This window comes from Balaenoptera musculus, chromosome 12, assembly GCF_009873245.2.
Source record: "Balaenoptera musculus isolate JJ_BM4_2016_0621 chromosome 12, mBalMus1.pri.v3, whole genome shotgun sequence".
In the NCBI taxonomy this organism is placed as follows: Eukaryota; Metazoa; Chordata; class Mammalia; order Artiodactyla; family Balaenopteridae; genus Balaenoptera; species Balaenoptera musculus.
In genome coordinates this window covers 44032860-44058954 of record NC_045796.1, presented here as the reverse complement: position 1 = coordinate 44058954, position 26095 = coordinate 44032860, and the positions used below count along the sequence as shown (strand labels likewise).

Genomic DNA, 26095 nt, shown 5'->3' with positions numbered 1-26095 from the left:
TGAGCTCCAGTGTCTTCCTGACATGATTGTTCAGCAGTTAATTGTGATTCCCGTGCTCTTGCAAGAGGGAGTCAATCTACAGATTTAATGGGATCCCTATCAAAATACCCATGACATTTCTCAAAGAACTGGAATAAATAATAATAAAATTTATACAGAACCACAAAAGGCCCAGAAATGTCAAAACAACTGTGAGGGGCTTCCCTGGTGGCACAGTGGTTGAGAATCTGCCTGCCAATGCGGGGGACACGGGTTCGAGCCCTGGTCTGGGAAGATCCCACATGCCGCGGATTGACTAGGCCCGTGAGCCACAATTGCTGAGCCTGCGCATCTGGAGGCTGTGCCCCGCAACAAGAGAGGCCGCGATGGTGAGAGGCCTGCGCACCGCGATGAAGAGTGGCCCCCACTTGCCGCAACTGGAGAAAGCCCTCGCACAGAAACGAAGACCCAACACAGCCATAAATAAATAAATAAATAAATAAAATTTAAAAAAAAAAAACAACTGTGAGGAAAAAGAACAAAGCTGGAGGCATAATCATTCCAGACTTCAGACAATACTACAAAGCTACAGTAATCAAAACAGCGTGGTGTTGGTACAAAAACAGACATATAGATCAATGGAAAAGAACACAGAACCCAGAAATAAACCCACACACCTATGGTCAACTAATCTACAACAAAGGAGGCAAGAATATACAATGAAGAAAAGACAGTCTCTTCAACACGTGGTGCTAGGCAAGCTGGACAGCTACATGTAAATCAGTGAAATTAGAACCTCTCATCACACCACATGCAAAACTAAACTCAAAATGGTTTGTCATGACACCATAAAACTCCTAGAAGAGAATATAGACAAAACATTCTTGGACATAAATTGTAGCCGTATTTTCTTAGATCAGTTTCCCAAGGCAAAAGAAATAAAAGCAAAAATAAGCAAATTGGACCTAATCAAACTTAAAAGCTTTTGCACAGCAAAGGAAACCATTAACAAAAGAAAAGACAACATATGGAATGGGAGAAAATATTTGCAAACAATCCGACTGACATTAGTATCCAAAATATATACAAACAGCTCATACAACTCAATATCAAAACAATGAACAACCCAATCAGAAAATGCACAGAAGACCTAAGTAGACATTGCTCCAAAGAAGATATAGACAGTTCCCCAAGGAAGACATTCAGATGGCCAACAGGCACATGAAAAGATGCTCAACTTTGCTAATTATTAGAGAAATGCAAATTAAAACCACAATGAGGTATCACTTCACACCAGTCGGAATGGATGTCATCAAAAAGTGTACAAATAATAAATGCTGGAGGGCGTGGAGAAAAGGAAACCCTCCTATACTCTTGGTAGAAATGTAAATTGGTGCAGTCACTATGGAAAACTGTATGGAGGTTCCTTAAAAAACTGAAAGTAGAGCTACCATATGATCCAGCAATCCCACTCCTGGGCATGTATCCAGAAAAGATGAAAACTCTAATCTGAAAAGATACATGCACCCCAATGTTCATAGCGGCATTATTTACAATAGCCAAGACATGGAAACAACCCAAGGCCCATCAATAGACAACTGGTTTAAGAAGATGTGGTATATGTATACAATGGAATACTACCCAGCCATAAAAAAGAATGAATTATTGCTACTTGCAACAACATGAAACAACCTAGAGAATATTATATTAAGTGAAGTCAGACATAGAAAGATAAACATTATATGATATCACTTAAATATGAAATCTAAAAAATAATACAAATGAATCTATCTACAAAACAGAAACAGACTCAAAGACACAGAAAACAAACTTATGGTAAATCAAAGGGGAAAGGAGTGGGGAGGGATAAATTAGAAGTATGGAATTAACAGATACAAGTTACTATACATAAAACAGATAAACAACAAGGATTTATTGTATAGCAGAGGGAACTATATTCAATATCTTGTAACAACCTGTAATAGGAAATAATCTGAAGAAAAAATATATGTAACTGAATCACTTTGTTGTACACCTGAAACTAAAACAATATTGTAAACCTACTATAATTTAAAAAAAAAAAAAAAAAAGAATATAAGTAGCTTTCTCCATGCCTGATAATGCTTTTTTTTTCCTTGAAGTCTATTCTCTCTGATATGAATGTAACTATCTCAGCTTGCCTTTGGAGAATATATGCCTAGTGTATCTTCTTTATCTTTTCACTTTCAAACTTTCTGTATCCTTAGGTATGTTCCTCATAAAGAACTTTTTGCTGGATTTTTTCCAATTTGAATCCTTTCTTTCAGCTGGAGAGTTTAGCCCTTTATCAAACACTGTCAAAAATCTAATCCCAGTAGCACTTCCTTGGCTTCTGCCAGGATACGCTAGCCAAATCTTACCTTTTTTGATGTGTGGTCTTTCTTCTCCCTTACCAGGCCCAGCACATCTGCAGCCAGGATTTGCTAGGATTTAACCCTAGTTATAGGCCTAGCAGCAAAGAGAGAGGAGAGTGGCAGTTACTGTCTTGGGCTGCGGGGGAGAGGGGGAAAAGGGTGGGAGGAGGAGTGGTGGGTAGCAGCCTCCGCAGCATCTTCCAGCATAAGCAGAGGTGACTTATTAGGGAAGGCTGGGCTGCTTCTGCAAGACTATAGGATGCAGTAGGGACTGCAGAGTCAACATCTTCAGGGGCATCCATCCAGGTGTCCCCATGGCATGTTTCAAGGTTCTAGGTTTTCCCTACTAGCACCTTGAATTTCACAAAATATAATGTGGCTGAACATTTAAGTCAAGTCTCTGAAGCTTTGTGACTGTAACAATTAGATGTTCAGCCTGAATCTCGGCTGTTTCAATCCTTCCATTGCAGGAGAAAAGGCCTCCTTATGAGCTCCCCAGAGGTCCTTTGGCTCTCACATTTCAGTATTAACAGCTTGATAACATCCCTCAGTCTCTCATTATCCTTCTATAGGTCATCAATACAACCAAGCAGTAACCAGCCAATTCTGCTGTTTTTGTAGACACTGTCCTTTCCATATTTATCAAACGCCTGCCTCACTGAACTTCTAGAGAATTCCTCTCCATGGGGATATTTGCCTAAGTTACCACCTGTTTCTGGGGTCTCTAAGACCACCCCCAGGTTGAGCGACTTGCTAGAAGGGCCCACAGGACTAAGCATAGACCTGTACTCACAACTGTGATTTATTACAGAGAAAGAACACCAAGCAAAATCAGCAAAGGGAAAAGGCACGTGAACAAAGTGCAGATGAAATGAGCACGAGCTCCAAGAGTCTTCTCCCAATGGAGTCACACAGGATGAGCTTAATTCCTCCAGCAATGATGTATAATATGTATAAAGTACTGTCCACCAGGAAGCTGGCCTGAGCCTGGGCATAGGAGTCCAGGGTTTTTATTGTGCCCAGTCAAGTAGGCACTCTTTGCCTAGCATGTACCAAAATCCATGATTCCCAAAAGGAAAGCAGGTGTTCAGCATAAACCCTATTGTCTGCACAAACATTTCAGGCACAGTAAACCACTCTTATCAATTAGGGAATGGGGGAACACCCGTGAAGTCCAAACTGCTGGACACTAGCCACAGGTGAACCTCAAAAGCAGGCCTTTCTAAGGATAACAGGTTCAGGCCTGCTTTGATAACTCTTTTCTGCACACCATCTGTGAAATATCTAGTAACTGAGCCATAACCTTGTGCCAAGGCCTATATGTACACCACTTACCGGCCAGGATGTCATCCTCTTCATCCTTTGGGAGGGAGATGAACCAGCTCCTAATCTGCTATTAACCTGTTTTCTCAGATCTCACTTCTGGTCCACTTGTGTTAGTCTGGGTCCTCCAAGAAGCAGACACCAAGACCAAAAACGGATCAGCTATAGAACAGACTTACTAGGGGCAGTGCTGGTGAGGAAAAAGAGGGTGGGAGCTGGGGTTGGTGGGAGGCTGGAAGGCAACCAGCCCCTGATGCAGGCATGACCCCAGGTAAATGAAAGAAGGAAGGATGGGTGAAAGTGACCTAGAGACGATAACGCAATCCTAAAGGAGTCTGGTAAGACCGTCAGGTAGTCTTCAAGCCAAAGTGAAGGAGTCAACTCTCTGCCATGCTCAGTCCCTGGCTGGCAGCAGCGTGAGGCAGAGCCTGTGCGTTAACGTGGGGATGACCAGAGTGCAGAGGCTGGAGGGTCTTCAGTCCCTTATGTTCCTTCCTGCTGGAGAGCTGAGGGGTGCATTCTCCTGGCTGCCACGACCATGACTGTAGCTCTCAAAATACACCTGAAAAAGATTTGTGATCAGACAAATATTTAGCACCAACAGCACATGGTAATTTGCAATAATACCTTTCAGCTAAAATTTTTTTAAAAAGGTTAATTATAAAATCCCTTAAATAAAATAATCTTTTTAATTTAATAAACAGAACAATATCCTATGTGGGTGAATTCTGGGGAAAAGACTTTTCCAAATTGCTTGGTGAATTGGAAGCTGATACACAGCATATTGTATTAGGACTAAATCAAAGTTACTCAATGACAAAAAAATAAATACTTCTAAATGTTCATAACTCAAGTAATTTTCTGAAATATGGTTTACATTAATTAATACTTAGAGTAAAAGACCATTTGTGAGTTTTTCCTCCTGACCGACCTCAGATACCCTTGATAAAGAAAAAGCATTCCTACACATTCTACACCTAGTTCTCAGGTTGACTATAAATGACCACATGTACAACTTCTGATGCAAACAAACTGAACCATGTTTACAGATATTTCTAAAATGATTTTATACACAATTTGGGAACTTCTAAATCATATATGCTTAGATGATAAAATGGATAAATACCTTCTTACATAGTATCTAATAGGATTTGTTTTCTAATTTTTATCAATGTTATCCTCAAAGGCAACATTCGCCATCAATATTTGTAACATAAGACTCACCCAAGGAGACTAGAGTTTTTGCATCTGCTACAATTCAACAGAAAACTGGTCCCGCAGCTGCTCTGGCAGCTCCTTCCAACCAATATGCTTTTAACTAATTCAGATTAAATAGTTCCTAAAATCAAACAGTTAATTCCTACTAAAAAAAACTGTTCCACCATAGTAACTAGGTTCAGCCTTTGCATGGACTTTATGACTTGCTGGTACAAATAACAGAAGCTACTAGAAATAAATAATAAATAAAATATATAACATGGAAGAATTGCAAAATGTTTATTTTTTTAATGCGATTAATACCATTTTAATGTAGGAGAGGCCATCTTTATTTACAGGCTAATAAAAAAATACTAAATTCAACACAACTAGATATAATACATTTCTCAAAAATCTTATAGATTTGAGGCTGACCCTATGCGGAAGACTGGATAGGTGGGATAGTGATTACGTAATAAGGATGTCAGAAATGTGCAACTTAACACATGAATCAATATACTGTTTCTAAACATGAAAACAAAATAAGTCCACGGTGGGGGGAATAGAACCAGCACCAATGACAAGCTGGGCTAACTTCTGACAACTGTTCAGCTAAAACCATTCAGTTATATTACCAAGGATCAAAAAAACTGTTGTCTCTTTTCAATCTATTTTAACAAGTCTCATAACCTAAATGTTGTCTGCCATCATATTCACAACACACACTTAGAAGAGAATTTTAGAAGTTAAATGTAAATATATACACACATACATACAATCCTCAAACTCTTGAAAATTTTTTCTCAGCTATTCTGTTTGTGTGTGCATATGTATATTTTTCTTTTTCCTGTTTAATTGTAATGGCTTTGCAACAGTTCTCTCCTTATCTGTTTGGTTTTGTCCTTGAAACTCGTTATGAGTTTCTTTCCTGTAAACGTGAAAACATAAAAACTGTTTCTCATTCAGTCCTTTGGGAAAAGTCTGTAATTCTTAGTCCATCCCCCAAAGACTATATATTCTAAAATGAACTTTTAACTGAGTACTTTCTAAACACCTGGCGGGAATCTCATAGCACCATCTGAGCAACAGTGCCCTCACACAGGCCTGCAAAGCCAAGGTGAGGCAGGAATGAAATGGGAACCGGCCTTTGCAATTTTAAACTACCTGGGAAGTTTTTCATTCTGCTTATAAGCCCAAAAAAGTTTGTATCACAACCATCTCATACAATTCTTCATATTACACGGCGTCCTCATAGAAATGCCAATTCAAGGCTCTAAAAAAAAAACCCTTTATAGACATATTAGTTCTTGAAAATCAAAAGGTTTTAGCTAATGTTTCCTAAGGATTCAGTCTTAGTAGATAAAAGATACTCTCTGAAAAACTGCCATGGCCATCCCATCCCAGGTTGTATTTTAAAAAGATAAGATAACATGGTTTCAAGTCAAAACAAAAAGTTTTCAGATACGTGTCAATGGAAATTTTTTTGACTAAATGAATACACTGGCTAAAATCCAGTTTGCAGACCTCATGTCATGCACGGGGGCATGTGTTGGAGTAGGGAATGCATAAGGAGAAGACTTTTTTTCTTTTAAGAGGCCTAGCCTGCCAGGAGCAAACAATAACATGTAGCTTGCTTAATCAGTTGTACAATTAAATACTAGCTTCTGCTTAGAGGCAACGCTATGCTACAAGGTATTTTAATATCAGTAACCATATATACTACGAAGTGCATTTCTATTACAAATTAACATGGTGATATACAGATGAACAAAACCACCCAAAACAAACCATAAATGAGCAACAGTTAAAACATAAAATTTATAAATAGCAAAACCACCAAATAAAGTATATACATTTTATAGATTTACCTATGAACAAATATACAGTGCATCTAGGAAAGATAAAAGAATGTGTTTTATATCACGTAACATTTGAGTATTAGAAAGAGATACTGATAATACTCTGAAAGCCTTCTCCCAATCAACATTCCCTTCAACTGTATGTCCTTTAAAACAATGATATTGGCAAAACTATCATCTCTTTAAATGCAATGTTTTCACTTTCCCCTGCCCAGTACAGTGGCCTGCGGAACAGTAAATAAGAGAGCAGGCACTCCGTGCTTATTCCTGGGATAAGCCAAGTAGCAAATCTAGTTTGCATATGAAAAGCACTTTAGTCAAACAAACACAAACAAGAAAAGCCAACCAAAACAATTACCATATCAAAACATGTTCACCTTATCTTACCCTCCAGTGCCTGAGTTTTTTGGATGATTGGCAAATCAGTTAGGTACTTTGAGAGAAAACTGCTTTTGAATGTATCTCATTGACATGGTAATAAATTTGAGCTTTTACTGACAGAAAAGATGTATCTTTAAGTGCCAGGACTATCACAAGACAAACATTATGAACAACTCAAAATGTATAAAACTGTCTTTCGTGGATTCCAGAAAAAAAGCATTTGCGACTAAACATTAATAACGTAATACTCCAATACCATGCACACAAGATCAACATAATTGAGAACAGATATTTTACATTCATCTGCATTTCTTTTAAAAACCTAAAATGTACAATGTACAATAACTTTTCTGAAACTATTTCTAGTGCAGCATTGATTGATAAAGGATTGCTTAAAGAAAACTATTTTGTACTGAATGAATAACACTGAAAAGCAAACTCATAATAAATGATCATTAAGAACTGACTTAGATATCAGGAAGCATATTAAATTAAAAAAAAACGAAAACACTAAAACCATTCTTTCAGTTAAAAAAAAAATTTAAGTCAAGCCTACATTTCTGCAATTCAAGTTCTGTCCTTTGAAACACCACACTTAACATTCTGGAATATACAATATGAATTCATTTATTCTCTTATATTTAAAGGCTATTTCTTAAAAAAATTCCAGTTAGCACTGTCCTTCTACTAAATGGAAAAGGAATCAAATAAAACAGTAGTGCTTCATTTGGTACTTAAGAGCCTAGTACTATCCTTTTGGGAGACACATGCTTTGGTGCTTTACAATTTTAAGAAAATCAAAATTACTTTACATGCAATAGCTAATTATGGTATACCACAGAAAATAGGGAGTTTTATGCATTTAGAATTGTTCACATGAAGCCCTGAGGTACCCGCCTTTCATTTAGGCAACAAACAGCCTCCCTTGATCTTGTACAGTCTTTGTCACCGTCTTCCCTAGTGCCCCAAATTCAGAATAGTCTGATTAACAATCTTGTCTGGAGATAGTCAGTTTAATAAGATTTTTTATGATACAGACTGTGCAGATCATCTAATTTAGAAGCACCATCTTCGAGTGGAGTTTCACTTGAAGTTCCTAGGTCTCCATTTTCATGTCCATCAGTTACTGCTTTCTTATTAAATCCTGAAAGAAAGAGAAAAAAACCAGATACTTTCTAGTTATAAAAAAGTCATACTTTTATTGAGCTATAACAAAGGAATGCCCACTGTAATTAATAATAATAATATGGAGCAAATAACGGGACCCTAGATTAATCAAGTCAGCAATCTCTGACAAAGGAATTCTTCCTTCTTATAGCAGATATCAAACACTGCACAGATTTTTTAATATTATCTATTGGACCTATCTAAAAATTATATAAAATTTCCTACCAAATTTTCTATGAAACTTAGAACTGATACACACAATCCCAAAATTCAGTAAGTTCTACTCACAAAAATACCTGTTGAACTGTAAACTGTATTTTTCTTTTACATTTTGCTTTCACATTATTTAACTTCGGTTCACTGAGGCACATACTAGTTTATCACTACATCTAGTTTGTCCAATGTCCAGATAAAATTTAAAACTAATTTTGGTTAATCTACAAATAGTATATTTGAGTCACATTTTAAGTAGTCTGCAATTTACACAGGTGATAGAGAACCTTTTAGCCTCAGCTGCAAAAAGGAAGGGACAAGACCTCTAATCCTGACAAAAAATAGAAGAAAGGGTGAAAGACAACAAAAGCAAAGGAAAAGCAGCTCAACAGCGCAAGGTTTTGACATAGTGCCACAATCGTTTTGTTCAAGATGCACAGGGAGAACGATTGCTACTGCTGTCTTTGTATAGATGATTCACAACATATAGATTTACCAAAAGGGCAACAGTTCATCAGTTCACTGTAAAACTCTATGCCAGAAGTTCTCAAACTTTTTGGTCTCAGGATGCCTTTACACTCTTAATAAGTACTGAGAATTGCAAAGAGCTTTTGTTCATGTGGGTTATTAATGTTATGTGAGGTACTGATGTTTACCATATTAGTGATTAAGATTAAGAAATCTAAAAAAATTTATTACTTTATTAAAAATGATAATAAACTCCATAAATGTTAACATAAATAACATATTTGTTCAGCAAAAATAATTCTACTTTCCAAAAAGTTTAGTCAGAAGAATATCATTATTTTACAATTTTGCAAATATCCTTAATGTCTGGCTTTACAGAAGATAGCTGGATTCTCTTATTTGCTTCTACTCAATGAGTTACAAGTATATGAAGAAAGTTCACCCTCACACAGATAAACAGTTAGAAGAGGGAAGAGTAACTTAGTTTTTTCAGATAACTGTCAATATTCTTCTTTGATCTTATACCAAAATTTTACAGTACAGAATCTAAAACCATATCAATGAACTTTCTCACACTCTGCTACATTAAAATCATTTGTCTATCTTGGACTTTGAATGGCTCTTTTACCCATGCAGGATTTAGTAACATCATGCACTGGTCATTTGAAAAATATTAGATCACTGAGTTACGCAGCAATTGCAAAAGCTGACACATTTCATTTTACTATATCAAAAAAATCACATTTGTTAATATCACCACCAATCTTATTAGAAAAGTTAAGTGTCAGGAAGCTGTCGAGCTCATGGTGGTTGATGCGTGTTTTACAAAATTCTAATTTTCACTTGAAATCTCACGTTTTATCACTGGCAATAAATACTGTCACTTGTTCTTCTTGAAGTGATGGATTCACTTTGCTCATTTTAAAGAAAATGGCTGCCAAATAGTCTGAATAACCATAATTTGTCATTCTTTCAAGTAAAAATTGTCATGTTGTCATCCATGAAAAAAATGGCTAGTTCAGCTAGCAAATTAATCACTTAAGTACTTTTCCTCAAGACCAGCATCTTTGTTCAGCATACACTCAGTAATACGATGCATGCTTCCCATTTCATCACACAGAATATTAAAAAGTCATATACTCAAGATTTAATAAAATTAGCAGTTTTTACTATTTCATCAAGGATATTCTTAAGAGAAACTGGCATTTTCTTCTTCTTCTTTTTCATTCTGAGTGGATGGCAAGGAATCACACAGTGATCACTAGTAAAGTGGTGCTACTGCTTTGACTCGCACTAAAGTATCAATAGTTTTACCCCCATTGCTTTTGTACCATAAGTGCAAATATCAACACAGCAAAAAAAGACAAACAATGCCTTAGTATTATTATGAAAAGTTTTGACCTCAAGAACCCCTTGAAAGGTCTCAGGGTCCCGCAAGGATCCATGTATCACAATTTAAGAACCACTGCTCCATGTAAAAGAAAGTGCTAGAATTTTTCTTTAAAATATGTATAAATGATAGCAAAGGAACTAAACCAAAAATCCTCAAGATCACATATCCTGATTCTATTAATAACAATCATGAGATAACAGTCTAATCACTTATTCATATTTACCCTGTAAAATCATTGCATTATGAGAGAAGAATGCACATTAAAACAGCAAAGTGACATTAAGATGTATCTACTCTAAAAGGCATGTTGGTCTTTGTTTCAGAGTCTAGAAAACTTGAATTTTATTTATTTTTCAAGGATCAGTTATAGTTTAGTAATTGGTCACGTACTTGTCCAAGATGACTCTAGAAGAACTTACATGTAAATAAAATTTTGGCGTAGTTACTGGTGTACAATAAAACTATAATTTAGCAAGGGAAAGCTATCCATTTTGTTAACGATGGTTTCCCCATCATTAAAACAGTGTTACTAAAGAACAGCTAAGCCTTTTATATTTTTAAAGTTCATTAATAATAAATACATTAATTATAACTTTTAGAGTAATTTTTACCTTGTAACACTTTGATTTCCCCACTTGTGTCTTTGCAACTAGCACCAGGATTACTACTTCCCTCTAACTCATCAAGGTACAAACGGTAACGATGTCCACTCTCATCTTCATATTCCACATTTTCATCATCAGAATCCACTTCAGGAGCCACATAAACTACTTCAAATTCAATCTCTCCTCTCTAAAATGGGGAAAGAAAATGAGGAAACCAAGTTACTGTCATTATAATTTTAAAAGATTTCCAAATTCTTTGTGGTGAGAAGTAGTAGTTGGACCTCAGATGTAGCTCCTTTCAAGACAACAAATAATGAAATTTTAGAATCTCAAGAGGTAAAAGTACTTTCCTTTTAATATTACAGATTTTTCTACTGATCAAAATATTTTTGTTAACAGACCTAAAATAAAAAAGGATGTTTATTCAATTTACAGAATTTTGGAACAAATGTTCAGTTTAAAAGTCATTTTGCCATTTTATACTTTCCATAATAGCAATTCAGCAAATCCATCTAAATAGTCAGATACTAAAGTTGCACCTAAGGGTACCACACAAACTTTTCTCTAATTCAAGAAACCTCTACACAATGATTTCTTGTTTCTTACTGAATAGGTCTTGAGCCTTTCCTTAACTTTCACCGAGTGCCAAAGTGTTAAGGTATTCTGTTCAGTAGTAATAGTAATTACTGTATTTATTGTACAAAGTTATTATCTTTCAATCCTCAGAATAACACTATTATAGTCCCTTGTACATGAATGAGAAACCTGAGTTAGTCCTGGAGAGAGCAGGTAACTCTCTCAATAAGATGAACAAGTAAAACAGAAAAACAGAAATTTGACTCCAAAGTCCTTGCTCTTTCTACTATACTAGACTAAATGTGTAGTATTTATCTTGTAATTCTTTAATAACAACTTTACGTTCAGGTAAAAAGTTACAGATTATTTCATGTTAAAAAAATTACAAGCTACAATTGTCATTTAATAAGAGACTACAATCACTATACCCAAGTCTGGTATTTATAATTCTCTGAAAATTATAGCCTGCCTTTGCTCAAAAGAAAGCATGCCATTTTTTTTTTTTTTTATTGCTACTCACTAAGTTAGTCTCTGGTGCTCCTCTTTCCCAGCAGTTTAAGGTTATACTTCAGAATTTTAACATGCGCTTAGTGTTTCCATACATCTTTGTATCTCATGAACTGCATCTCATAAACTGCCTGTTTACATCTCCTTTACCACAGCTGCTGTTCATCTCACTCTTATGCTACTGGATGACAGCCAAGTTGCGCTGAGAAAACACCAACTTAAAGAGACTAGCACTGCATTCTTAGATCTCCCTCATCAGGCAATGCTTTAAAAATACCATTTTGGGGGAGATGGTAAATGCAGTGGTCTTCAGTAAAGTTCTCTAGATGACAGAATCAGGTCTGTGGGTAGCTGTCATGAAGAAACAGATTTTTGCGCTTAATATGAGGAAGAGCTTTCTAAAAATCAGCAACGTACAACAATGAAATGGACTGTTTTATCACCAACAAGTCCTCCCTTTAATACAATTATTTAATTAGTGATATTGTAGATATTTATGCATCATGTAAAGTTGAACTAAATGAGCTATAAATTCACTTTCAACTCTGAGATTCAATTCTACCCTGGCATACTACGCTGATGATGCAACAAATATCTCAATGTACTAACCAACACCTCTCTAATTCCCTCAACCTTATTCTTGAAGGAAAAAAACAAAACAAAACAAAAAAACATTGTAAGTACTCTGGATAATGAATATGACTCCTGGATATGACTCTCAACTCTATATGTTCTGCAATCTTAAGCAAATCATTTAATTTCTAAGAACCTTAGTTCACTTATTTTAAATAAGAGGGTTGGGCTAAATGATTTCTAAGGACCCTTGAGTTCTAACATTTATGACTGTAAAATCAATCCACTTCTAACATTGTTTTTTCTATAGTACTTCGTATTTGTATAGCGTTTTAGTCATTAATAATGTTTTGCCTTCTAAGAGCCAAGTCCTGTTCTGAACACTTTATATGTATTAACATACTTAATCCTTACAGCTCTCAGATGAGGACACTGCAGCATAAAGGACTTAAGTAACTTGCTCAAAACTATACAGCTGTGAAGAAGAGCAAATCTTTTTCAGTAAATCTGGCTGAATGTCTTCTATAATAGGAAACTAGTATCTATATATATACACTTTACTACTTGCGAAACCTCCTAGGGAAGTATAAAGTATTCAACAGATTCAAAAAGGAACAATCGACAGATCCAATTTTAGTTACATAAAGGGAACTTACCTGCTGGGAAAGAATGGTTACAGCTTCTTTATGCTTCGTGTCCCTTAGGTTAACTCCATTAACAGCCAGGATAGCATCTCCAACATGTAGCCCTCCACATCTATCAGCAGGTTGCCCTGGGTGGATCTCAGAAATGAGGATTGGAACACCATGTTCCTTTCCACCCTAACCAAAAAAAGCAGTAAATTAGTTTACCTTTGTATAGTCACAGACTATTCTACTGATATTTTCCTAAAAACATTTCAGTAAGCACCTATATTCTTATTATAAATACTGAGTGAGATCCTATTTGCTATTATATTTAGGTAATGGTAAATCAAATTATTATGAATATCAAAGTTACCTCTAAATAAAACGATTAATAATATACATGTGCTTTTTAAAATGCATTCCAGAGCCAAAAAAAAAAGAACCCTAAAAAACGAAAAAAAAAAACAATTAGCTACTCTCTTAAATAAATAAATAAATAAATAAAAATATTTTATGTATTAGTAGTCCACAGCACTATTAGATTTTATCAAATCTAAGTCACTATGAACGGTAAGACAAACCATTATTTTATGTTCCACAAAAATAATTATAAGATGAATCTCAATTTCACAGATGTTAAAATGTGAAAAAATATGCAACACAAAGTTGATGAAATGCAATATTTGGTACATTTCACCCTTCTAGCTTTTAATCATAATTGTGTGTGTGTTGTTATCCATGGGGATAAATTTAGTTATTTAGAAAATATATTCAGAATACTTTATTTCCCAATGATGTCCAACAAAGGAGCATGATTATACTAGACAACTGTAGAAAAGAAGACTGGAAGCACTACTTCTTACTGTAATTGAAATGCCAAGGCCTTCATGATCTTCCTTAAGGAGGAGAACTTTTCTAATTGGACCAACACCTTGGCTTTTCTTTAAAGAGTCTTGATCCTTATTGAAGGAAAAAAAGAAGAAAAATTAGTACTACTTAAATAATATACCATATAGAGTAAACCCATACTATTATAACTTGCTTTTAGGAATCTTTATTAGTTGCCTGTAATGGATACACAGTACAGTGTTAAGAAAGTAATTAATAAATAGATAAAATGGGAAAGCAAAAATAGTTCTTCTGTTAACATGGTGAAATATAGATGATTTTCTCACGCTCTTATTAACTTCTTTAATACATCTGGTACATCTCTTTTTAAATTGTAGGACATTACAAAAGAAATCACTGCCAGGAATTGATAAAAAAATATCTTCAAGAAATGAAAGGAGGTAACTTTATCTTAACTGGAAAAATAACTTAAAGATCTATATCCATTTTAACTGATTTGTAGAACTGAAAAACATAATGCCAACTGGATCATTAATTACTTTTTCATTTCTTTGAGTTCTGGAGTCTACCTCTTAACTAAAGGACCTTGTTCCATTAATAATTCTTTCTCTGGTACCTTTACTCTTTCCCTCTCTCTACAAGCTCCTTCCCTAATTCAGCACATGAAAAAACTCCAGGTCTCATCCAGCTTTAAAATACTGACCATGTACAAACACAAAACAACACAGATAAAAACCCTTCAATCACCCACTATCTTCTTTACCTACTATCCTCCCTCCATCTTTCCTTAACCGGCACACACAGTTAATCCTAACTGTAGTTACTTCCTTGCCTCCTACATTCAGTACTCCAACCACTGGAACTAGGGTTTTGCCCCCACTTGCTCCAATGAAACTGTCTCTACAGTCACTAGTAACGAATGTGGCTACTTCCAATGAATACGTTTGTTAGTCACTGCCCTTCTGAACCTTGCAGAAAGTTGATACTGTTCACTATCCCCTCCTTGAAACCTTCTCTTTTCTTTGGTGTCTATTATACTAGTACTTTCCTAGATGGCCTGTATCTGACAGCTCCACCTCAGGCTCCTTCCTTTGGTGATCCATTTCCGTCCCTCACTCCATAAAAGTCTCCTTCCATCTTTTTACTTTCTGTATATTTTCCCTGGGTGACTTAATCAATTCCATGGTTCAAAGGATGATTTACCTAATAATCTTCAACTCAGAATTCTCTCTAGAATTCCAGAGCCGTATATCTAACTGGATATAACTTGGCCGTCCCACCGGCACCTCAAACACTACATGTCTAAAACTGATCTCATCATCTTTCTGCCAAAATCTTCCTTTCCCTCTATTTGCTTTATCAGTGCATGCCATCTCACTCAGTTGCCCAAACCAAAAACCCACACTTCCTTCTCACTCACCTACTTAACCAAAAGCAGTTAGTCACCAAATCCTCTTGATTGTACTTCTCTCAAACCTGTCCTTCCTCTAACCACTTTCTCCTTATTTTATTATCTTTCTAAATGTAACTCTCCGACTCCAATTAGGCCGTCTTCCAATATATCCTCTTCACTATACCAAAGTAATTGTCAAACAAATATTAAATATTATTAGTCCACTATTTTATTGAAAAACCTCATGATTATCAGGTTAAGGTTCAAATTCCTTTATTTAGCATAAAATAACATTTATGATCTGGCCACTGCCTAGAAGTTAATGGGGACCAACAGTGTCCCAAAGAAGACAATGGCATAAGTGCTTATTGCAATCGCCACTCCTCTCCCACCAACTAGACGTACATATCAATTTTTCTTGCAATAATCTTTTCAGAGGCAACAAATAATTTTACTATTCAAGGTCAGGCTTTATCTGATACTAAGATATGTGATCCACTGGGTAGGAGTTAGATATGATTTTATTATATTAAGGTTTGTATCATTAGGCTGCTGTTGTAGTGAAATTTAATAAATTTTTATCCAGGTAGAAAGAAAACCTCCTGTACAGTGGTGGCTACAGAAGCAGACAATTGGACACAGATCTCAAATTCCATCTTAATGCAAGACCAAACAGTTATAAATGTTAGCTCAGAAACTACAAATAAATCTAGTTACTAAAAGTCCCCCTGTAAAGAATTATCCAAAAATATTTGCCAATTTATCAATAGGATCACACACTCTCTGCTTAGCTTAAAATATTTGTAAACATGCCTAATCAAGATGCAGGAAAATTCTGAAATATGAGCCAAAGCAACATGCATTTGCTAGCAATAGTTCACTGTCTTCAGAAATATCATTTTCGGGCGTTAGTAAATCTGTAAAGAGCTATATGGGTTGCTGAAACTTTAAATATGTACCTATTTTAAATAAGTTTAATTCATTTTTAAATAAAGGTTTTAAATACTAGTACAATTTTTTTTAATGCAAAGGATTTGTGATTAAAGAAAGGGCAAGGCTGAGTGAGAAACAGCAGCAAGGCAAACATACATGGCCTGGTGGTGCATGCATCGGTCGCTTCAGGTCATTACGCCCTCTACAGGCTCTGATAACAGTTTTGTGACGATGCAAATGTATTTCAGCTTCCAACTGGTTCCAAAGCTTATCATGAGCAGGTCCCTTCATATCTCGTCCTAGTAATTGTATTTGTTGGACCCTTCATATTGGGAAAAGAATTAATTCAGTTAGTTTTTCATTATACATACTATACAAAGAATTCAGAAGAATTACTACTGAACACAAGTAGTTTTCGCATAGATCTAATTCAGTAATAAAACTAATACTCAGGAACCTCCTGATGTGTCTCAGATTTATAGACATGAAAATTCTGAAAGAGACAGGTGTCTTCAAGGGAAAAGCAGTTTAAAAAAAAAAAAGAATGATTGAGACCTTCTTTAGTCACATACTTAATTCATATACGTCTTAGAAACAATTTATGAGACTAATGTCAATTAACATGTTTCACGTCTTACATGCAATCACACTAGTCTTTAGATGAGGTTATTTTTTCCAATGACAGTATCTTTTTACAAAATGATTATTTCTTTAAATGTGGTAAAATTATTAGAAAATGTGCACTTCAAGATGATATAAATTATTTTTATTTGCTCCACATCAGTCCTTAATGACATTAGAACAATAAGCAGAAAATTATTTAGTAATAATAATGAATCACCAAAGTTTGTGAATAATTTACCATAAAAAATTAATGCAAGCAGAACTCTGTATTATTATGATAAAATCACTGTCATTCCAACATGTTTTTGAGGGGCAAGAAAGACTGGGTTTCAATGATCACGGAAAGAATTCCTACGGAAGTCCTGCTGTACATGGGAACATCATCTGTTATGGTGTCAAGGCAGGAAATGGTAAAAAGTGCAGCTCTAAGAGTTGTTAGCATTTCACAGTAATTTACTAGCAGTGTGTGTGTGTAAACCAGAAATACTTATTTAGTATGGCTAAATAAATCTGCAATATGTAATGCTATCAATATAAACACTAAGCCACAGTCAATGATAAAATCACTCTTAGGATAAAGATTAATATTTCATTTACCAAAAGAGATAAGAGTCAACCTCTTTAACTATGCAGTTGGTCACCTAAGAGCACAGGGGTACCCATTTTCCACGCACCTTCCTGCCAGTTCCTTATCCAAGTACTTGGCAGCTAGTCTTGCCCCATAAACTTCAGCCTGGAGAACAGCTATATGTCTACGAAGGGCTTCATTCTCTTTTCTCAGCAACTTCACTTCAGCTTCAAGTTGAGCTTCTTTCATTTTCTCTTTTTTGTTTGCTTCAAGCTCTCTTTCCTATTGCAATTTTTTTAAAAAAAATAATGCAATGAATATACTTTTAAGACTCTTTAGCAATAGACCATGTTCCTTAAAATACACAAAAGCACACAATCTATGATACCAACAATGAAAGCATATGATAAAAATTACCACTTCATTTCTATAAAATGGAACACAAAGATTTGGATCCAGTTTTTTTTAACTAGTACCAGAAGGTGTTGGAACCACTTCTAGGTAAGATAATAACATGGCTTGGGGCACCTTGATCCTGAGGATACGAAGATTAGTAGTCTTCTCTAAGCTCATGTTATCACATACTAATAGTAAAGGCTTCATTGGATAATTAAATCTACTCCCTACTTCCTAAAAGTGACTCTAAAACTAGACCAAAATAATTACTCCGGTGGTTGTGTCCAAACATTTAATGAACTTCAATGCAGCAATTCTATAAACAGGTCAAAGCCATTCAGTTACACAGAGATACATTCTATGACCAATTTATCTTACAGCATTATAAGAAACTGACAATGCTTAAATTAGAACAGATATTCCAATTCTTTTAAAATATTTTATGGTCATGGAGAAATGCTGGTAACAACTGCATTAAAATATTTACACATTAAAAAATGTCTGGGGCTTCCCTGGTGGCGCAGTGGTTGGGAGTCTGCCTGCCAGTGCAGGGGACACGGGTTCGAGCCCTGGTCTGGGAAGATCCCACATGCCGCGGAGCAGCTAGGCCCATGAGTCACGACTACTGAGCCTGCGCGTCTGGAGCCTGTGCTCCACAACGGGAGAGGCCGCGACAGTGACAGGCCCGCGCACCGCGATGAAGAGTGGCCCCCGCTCGCCGCAACTGGAGAGGGCCCTCGCACAGAAACGAAGACCCAACACAGCCAAACATAAATTAATTAATTAATTAATTTAAAAAAAATGTCACACTATAATCCAACTTAATTCACAAAATACACGTAAAGTGGTAGCACATATAATGGATTTAGGAAGCAACTAAAATTAAAAAAAAAAAAATGTCTATACAGAGAACAGACTTGTGGTTGCCAAGCGGGAGGGAGGGAGAGGGATGGAATGGGAGTTTGGGGTTAGTAGATGCAAACTATTATGTACAGGATGGATAAACAACAAAGTCCTACTGTAGAGCACAGGGAACTATATCCAATCTCCTGGGATAAACCAGGAATGGAAAAGAATATAAGAAAAGAAGATATATGTGGGTATAACTGAATCACTTTGCTGTACAGCAGAAATTAGCACACTGTAAATCAACTATACTTCAATAAAAAAAATATAGTTTATGGAAAAAAATATCTATAGCATAGATATCTATAGTATAGTATCTATGTATATATATCTATGGTATATCTATGGTATAGATTATCACTGAACTTTGGGATCTGGATCATCTATTTGTCCGTATGTTAAAGTGACTGAAGAACTGTTTTCTGAGGAAAAATACTGGCCTCACTTGCCTGCTATGAGGTTGGATGGATATCCATTTTTACTCTCAAAAAAGGATGCCATTCTATGCTCCACTTGGTAGATAACCCATATATATGAATTTATAGGTGTTAGCCAGAGAATATAACTTTAAGATCTTTGCCATGAAATTTTTATCACCAGCTCACATGTGAGAGAAATAATTTTCAATATACCTTCAAAGTGTAAAATACAGTGTACCTATACATCAAGTGTTACAAATGTAAATACCTTTGGAATTCAAGCACAGAACAGATAGGCAGGTAAAGACAAAGTGGAGGGGAAAACAGAAGGTACAAAATCCTGCCTAAAGGGAGTCAAATTCAAATTCAAACACACACACACACACACACACACACACACACACAGTGTGGCAAAATAAAACCCTTCTGAGAGTTGGACAAGGGCCCTGAAAGATCTTTTAAGTGTTATTTTTGGATCAAGAGAACCATCCCAAGTTTGAGTGGAAGTGTTTTTACTGACTTAGAGAACTGCTTTTACTGACTCACTAATTTACAGAATCTATAAATCCTGTGGAAATACAGTTATATTTATTGATGAGAGGTGGATGACACTGTTCACTACACCATGTCCCCTTCAGGATATTTAAATAAAGATCTACACCTCAGCACAAGAAGAATGTTTCTCTTGAGTGAATGGCAAATGATACTGTTTCTAATGTATGAGCAGTGATTATTATAATTATTTCCCTTTTTATTGTGAATATTAAGCTGAGAAACAAATGTAAGCAAACTTTTAACAATTAATGGAATGTATTTGGTAGTAATTTCAATGTCTGCTTTGATCCACTGTTTTGACAACAGCATATCAATATACGACATATTTAAACATCAATATATGATATACTCAAATACAAGTCAGTGAGTACCACAATCGTAAAAACAATAACAAAAAAAAATACAAACTAAAATGAATGACAACTACCAAATGTTGAATATATTTATCACTTCCTTGATTAAAATATCTGTCATTATATATGTGATAAACAAAAGGAAGATTAATTAGCACGCTTTTTCAACTTCTATAAAAAAACAAATATAACCATGAGAACACAATTTGTAGATTTTTAAAAAAATTATTTTATTTTATTTTACTTTTTTGGCTGCACCCCACAGCCTGTGGGATCTCAGTGCCCCGACCAGGAATCGAACCCATGCCCCCTGCATTGGAAGCACGGAGTCTTAAACCACTGGACCACCAGGGAAGTCCCTAGATTTTTTTTTTTTTTAATCTGAAGAGCTAATAATCTAGAATCCTCTTTTTACAACAAATTTGGAATTCTTAACATCTCAATTTACTTCAGAATCTCTTTCCTAAAAGGGCAGGTATCGGTTCCAAAAGAAACCACAGTTTGGACAACATGAACAAAAATCTTTTTTTTTATGACATTTACTGAGGTTAATGCTGTTTGTTTCATAAAAAGAGTTCCTAGAAGACTAAGAATTCTTTCTTTATGGGCTAAATAAATTTTATGTTGAGGATTATCTACTTACAATCACTTTAATGAGCTATTTATATAATATTTATGAAATCTGAGAAACATATTAAGACACTACTTTGCTTTAATGATTTAAACTCCTAATGAATCTGACAAACTTGCAGACCTGAAATTAACAGATGCAAGCAAGAATAGGACTAAGAACACTGAAGTTAATTGCTTTTAGATTTAAAGGAAAAAACCTTTTTGTTTTAGTTAACCTGTTCATCATTAGGTAACAACAAAGAAGTTAATTTTGTATTCCGATATCCAAACAGTGTATTTTCAAAAGAAGATAAGTCATATGGCAACTTAGAACCTGATTAGGTTGAGGTAGTGGGAAAAATATTAAGAATTTATATATTGCTATTTTCCAAAATAAATTCTAATAAAGGGTTTCAAAATTCAATTGTTTCAAAGCCCACACAATTATTCTCAAGACTGATGAAAAGTTATAACAGAGGCAGTGGATAAATAAGAAACCAACATGCACATTCTTTCTCTGGGAATAAATTCAAACAGAAAAGGAGGAAAGAGCTAGGCCTGCATAAGGAAAACCAATTGTTCTTTTGAAGTAGTGGTATGAGCAAGTTACAAAGCTCAGAAGTTGTCAAACACTGATGGGTTCTGCAAATAATGGCAACAAATCACAAACAAAAGAAAAATCTTTTAACAATACAAGGTGAGAAAAGAGCAATGGGCTACTCACTGAACTTTTCACGTATTGGCACATTAAAAAATTAACATCATTAATATCACTTTCAAATACATACAAAGTGACAACATGTACTATGCAAATAAAGCACTAAAAACATTTCAGCGAAACATATTAAAGCAAAACAGAAATGGCATACTTACCAGCTCCTCCACAGAGGGGACAGACTTAAGATATAAGAAAAAAGTTTTATAATTAGAAAAACATCAAACAAATGACTTTATTTAGTGGTACAATCATTACAAGGAAAATTCCCATATGTTGAATATCACTTGGGTAAAGTTCATTAGAACAAATATATTTGCAAGTCCATAAGCAATAGTAACTGCACAGGATTAGATTAAAAATGTTTGTTTTATCCAAATTAGTTAACACACCTGGTTCAGTGCCTTTCCACTACAGCACCATGTTTCAAATCTAATGTTAAAATGTCAGGTGAATTCTTTTCTAGTGAAAATGTACATTGTTTCTCAATGTTAGTATCAAACATTCCAAAGAAGCAGTTATGAATCTGACTCATTTCAGTTAAATAAAACAACACGAATAATTTATATTTATGGAATTTCAGAATTTAAAAGGACTTTAGGAGAATGTAAATATTCATTTAAATAAATTCTAACATATCTGTATTAGAAACTAACCAATCAAACAGAATTAACTGAAAACGAGTAAAACTTTGAACTGTATTACTCTCATCATCAACATCATTTCATCTTCCGCCTCTCCCAAGCTTTATCTGTCTTATTTACTGCTGTGTACCCTACGTTAACTTATTTTGTTAACAAAGTGCCTGGTATATAGTACACAATACATATGAGGTTAAACAGAAATGAGACTTAAAAAAAATTCTATTTAAACAACCTATATTGATTAAGAGGGCAACAGTTAATTATGGAACATTTACACAATGAACATTATGCAAACATGACAAAGCACTCAGTGGCAGGGAAAATACTTATATTAAGAGCAAAAGAAAAAATGTGCCACTGGTTGGCACCTCATTCCATTTTCCTCTCCTCTTCTTCCTTATTAACAGAACTCCAATTTTACTGGAGGTGGACATGTGACCAACTAAGGGACTGACATGCAGCTAGGGATAGCCAGTGAGACGGCTAAATGATTGGCAAAAAGTTGAGGACGATTTCATGAAAAGGTCTTTAAAGAAAACTAACGCAGTTGGGAAGCATCGTTTTGCCCTTAGATCTTCCTTCTTCCTACCTGGAATGCAGATATGAAGAAATCCTGAAGACAGAAACCATGAGCTAAAGATGGCAGAGCAGAACAACAAAAGGAAACTGTATCCCTGATATCTGTGGAGCTGCCATATCAGCTCTGAATGCCTGTCTCAGGGCTTCTTTAACTAGGAGAAAATAATTTGTACTATTTAAGAATAATTCCAATGTTATTTGGGATTTCTGTTACATGTAACTGAACTTAATCTTAACTGATACACTAGGGCAAAAAAAATGTTTATATGTTATAATCACAAATATCTTTTAAGTATATTTACATAGATCTTTTTAAATAGGAAGAAGATCCTATTCTAACCAATTGGTTATTGATGTTATCACTGATCATCTCCAGGTGATAGGACTGTGGATGATTATGATGACCTTCACATTTCCTGTATTTTCTAAATTTCCCAGGAGCACATATTAACTTTTATAATTAAAAAGCCTCATTAAAGATTGTCCTTTTCACCCTCTAAAACACATATAAATATATGTTACCCTCTAAACTACTTACCAATTTTGCCTTAATGGTACCAGAGTCAACACTTTGACCAGTTTTAGCATGAAGCTGAAGCTGAATAGAGTGCAATTGTAAAAGCTGATCATGTACTTCTTTCTCCAGTACAACTTTCTCTGCTTGGGTCTCTGTCAGTTCAGATTTCAGATCCACCAACTGTGCCTTATAAAAACAGCAACAATAGCAGAAGTTAACACAGCATTGTAAATCAACTATACCTCAATAAAAAAAATTTTTTAAATAAAACAGCTACAATAAAAAACATTAAGTATGCTTAATTTTCTTTATTTTGACTCTAATAATTATTATTCAAGAATGACACAGACTACCTTTGAAATGAATAGGTGAACACTAGAAGTCCATTATTAACTGTAAGCTACAGCTAACTGTTACACTGTAGCAGAACAACCCATCGGAGCCACTCAGCCATTCAATCTGAAGCTTTTCATTTTTCACAATCGATATATTGTTTTACAATTGCGAACAGGACGTATCCCTTGTGTGTGTTCGATCTTCCCAACTAACAAGTGGGTTAAAGACCAAGGCAAGGCCTTAGTTTTCTATTGAACAAAATTTTACTAATAAGCATCTATGGAGCCAACAAGTATGCTGGTTCAATGAGGGGAAAAAAAAATTGTGGAGAATACTTTCTAAATTATAGGTGATAATTATTTATGCCCTTGAGAAGCTTTCTTATCAACTGAGGTAATACATATGCATTCGAAGCAACTAAAGAAAAATGTGTGGCAAGTTACAGATATATTTAGAATCGGTCAGGTCCCAAGGAATTCAAAGTAAAGGAAGGTTTAAAGAAGGTTAGTGAGGAAAAGAGAGTTTAGAAGGGCTTTGAAGTTAAATGATAACAAGGACAAATAGGAGCAGTAAAGCAGTCAAGAGATGAGAAGACTAGCAAGGGCAGACAGAGACTAGAAGCTACGTAGGTAAATTCCCTGAGTATAGAGACCAGAGAATTAGAATCTACCTAAATCTCCCAACTGCACCAACTAGTGCCTACTACATAAAAGATGCTCAATAAGTATCTTGAAGTTGAAACAAATTCTAATACTAGCCCTGTGATTCCAGATAAATCACTCTGTGTCCATTCAAGTTTCCCTGATTTTAAAATAGGATAGTATCTACTAGGTATAAAATAAATAAGATACAAGGATGTAATATACAGCAACAAGGAAGAGATAATATTTTATAACTTTATATGGAGTATAATCTATAAAAATATCAAATCGCTCTGTTGTTCATCTGAAATTAATGTAATATTGTAAGTCAACTATACTTCAAATAAGATTTTTTTTAATAAATAAAATAAAATAGGGATAATACCCATGGCTTTGACTATTTTCATATTATTAATCTTATATATGAAAGCACTTACTAGAATATGAAGATGTTATTAGCAAGGAGATTAGACTACTGAGAGGGGTTGTACATTGACAGACTACACAAGACTAGATAGGAAAGTGAGGCTAGATACAACAAATGGCTTTGGATGATAAACCAAAACTGAGATTAAATCTGGTAGGAAATCACTACATGCTCTCAATGACATTTTTGTTTTTGTTTTTAATAACAGCTTTATTGAGATATAACTCACATACCATTAAAACTCACTCTTTTAAAGTATACTGTTCAGTGACTTTTAGTATAATCATAGAACTGTGCAACCATCAACACCATATAACCGTGGAACATTTTCTCTCAATGACATTTTAGCCACATGATATTTGCAGGTAAGGAGGTGAAGACAGGTACACTAGCAACACCCTACACAGCCTTCTATGGAATACAGTTCTGGTGAGTATATATCTAGGAAGGAAACTTCTTGTTTACAGAGTATGAATATGTTAAACCTCAGTAGAAAAGGCCAGTTTTCCAAATGATTGTAGCAACTGACATGCTCACCATATATGAGAACACTGTGGTTTTAATGAAAACTTCTTGATTACTAATAAGGTTGTCCATCTTTTCATATGTTTATTGACCATTTGGATATTCTCTTTTGTGAACTGCCTATTCAAGCCTCTTGCCTATTTTTCTACAGCGTTATATACATTTTTTCTTATTGATTTATAGTTCTCTCTCTCTCTCGACACACACATACACACACAGATATACACACATATTATTATGAATATAAAGTCCTTTATTGGGTATGAGTTACAATTGCTTTCTTCCATTCTGTGGCTTGTCTTTTAACTTTCTGAAAGGTGTCTTTTGATGAACAGAGTGCTTAACTTCAATGTAGCTCAATATGTCAGTAGTTTCCTCCCCCACATTAAATGCTTTTTGACCTGAATTCTACCTTATCTGTTATCAAGTTTGCAACTCCTACTTTCATTTTATTTGCATTTACCTGGTATAATTTTGTCTATTTTAACCTTTCATCATATTTTTCATTTTATAGCTGTAAATAGCACATACACATGTAAGGTCTTAACTGCTCATTGCTAGATTTTAAAATATATATATTTTTTAGTATTCTGGAAGCTCTGTATCTTTGTTTTAATAATTACTTTTAGATAATATCCTTAATTTCCTCTTTAGATTATATTTAAGATAACATCCTTGCTATGAAGAGTCACGAAACTATTAGCATTTTCTTCCCCCTTTTCTTATTCTTCTCCAGCATCTTAATAAAGCGTTATCTTGCTATTTCAGCTAATAACTATGAGCAATCATCTAGCTTATACTACTTTCAAGATACTCTTTTCTCCCATTTTCGGTAGTTGCACT

At 34.9% G+C, this 26095-nt stretch overlaps 1 protein-coding gene across 2 annotated transcripts in view; it reads right to left on the bottom strand.

Annotated features, from left to right (window-relative positions):
- Window positions 1–5178: 5178 nt before the first annotated feature.
- Window positions 5179–26095, bottom strand: part of GOPC (golgi associated PDZ and coiled-coil motif containing) — a 35456-nt gene continuing 14539 nt past the window's right edge. The window contains exons 2-9 of one of the 2 annotated variants that reach the window (XM_036871674.1): window positions 23345–23509; window positions 21742–21765; window positions 17734–17909; window positions 16592–16757; window positions 14124–14219; window positions 13291–13455; window positions 10985–11165; window positions 5179–8276 (exon numbers count right to left, since the gene is read on the bottom strand). In XM_036871674.1, coding sequence (XP_036727569.1) covers window positions 8146–8276; window positions 10985–11165; window positions 13291–13455; window positions 14124–14219; window positions 16592–16757; window positions 17734–17909; window positions 21742–21765; window positions 23345–23509 — 1104 coding nt within the window. In that variant the 3' untranslated portion in view covers window positions 5179–8145. The remainder of the gene's footprint in view (window positions 8277–10984; window positions 11166–13290; window positions 13456–14123; window positions 14220–16591; window positions 16758–17733; window positions 17910–21741; window positions 21766–23344; window positions 23510–26095) is intronic. The other variant, XM_036871675.1, reaches the window with a different exon arrangement.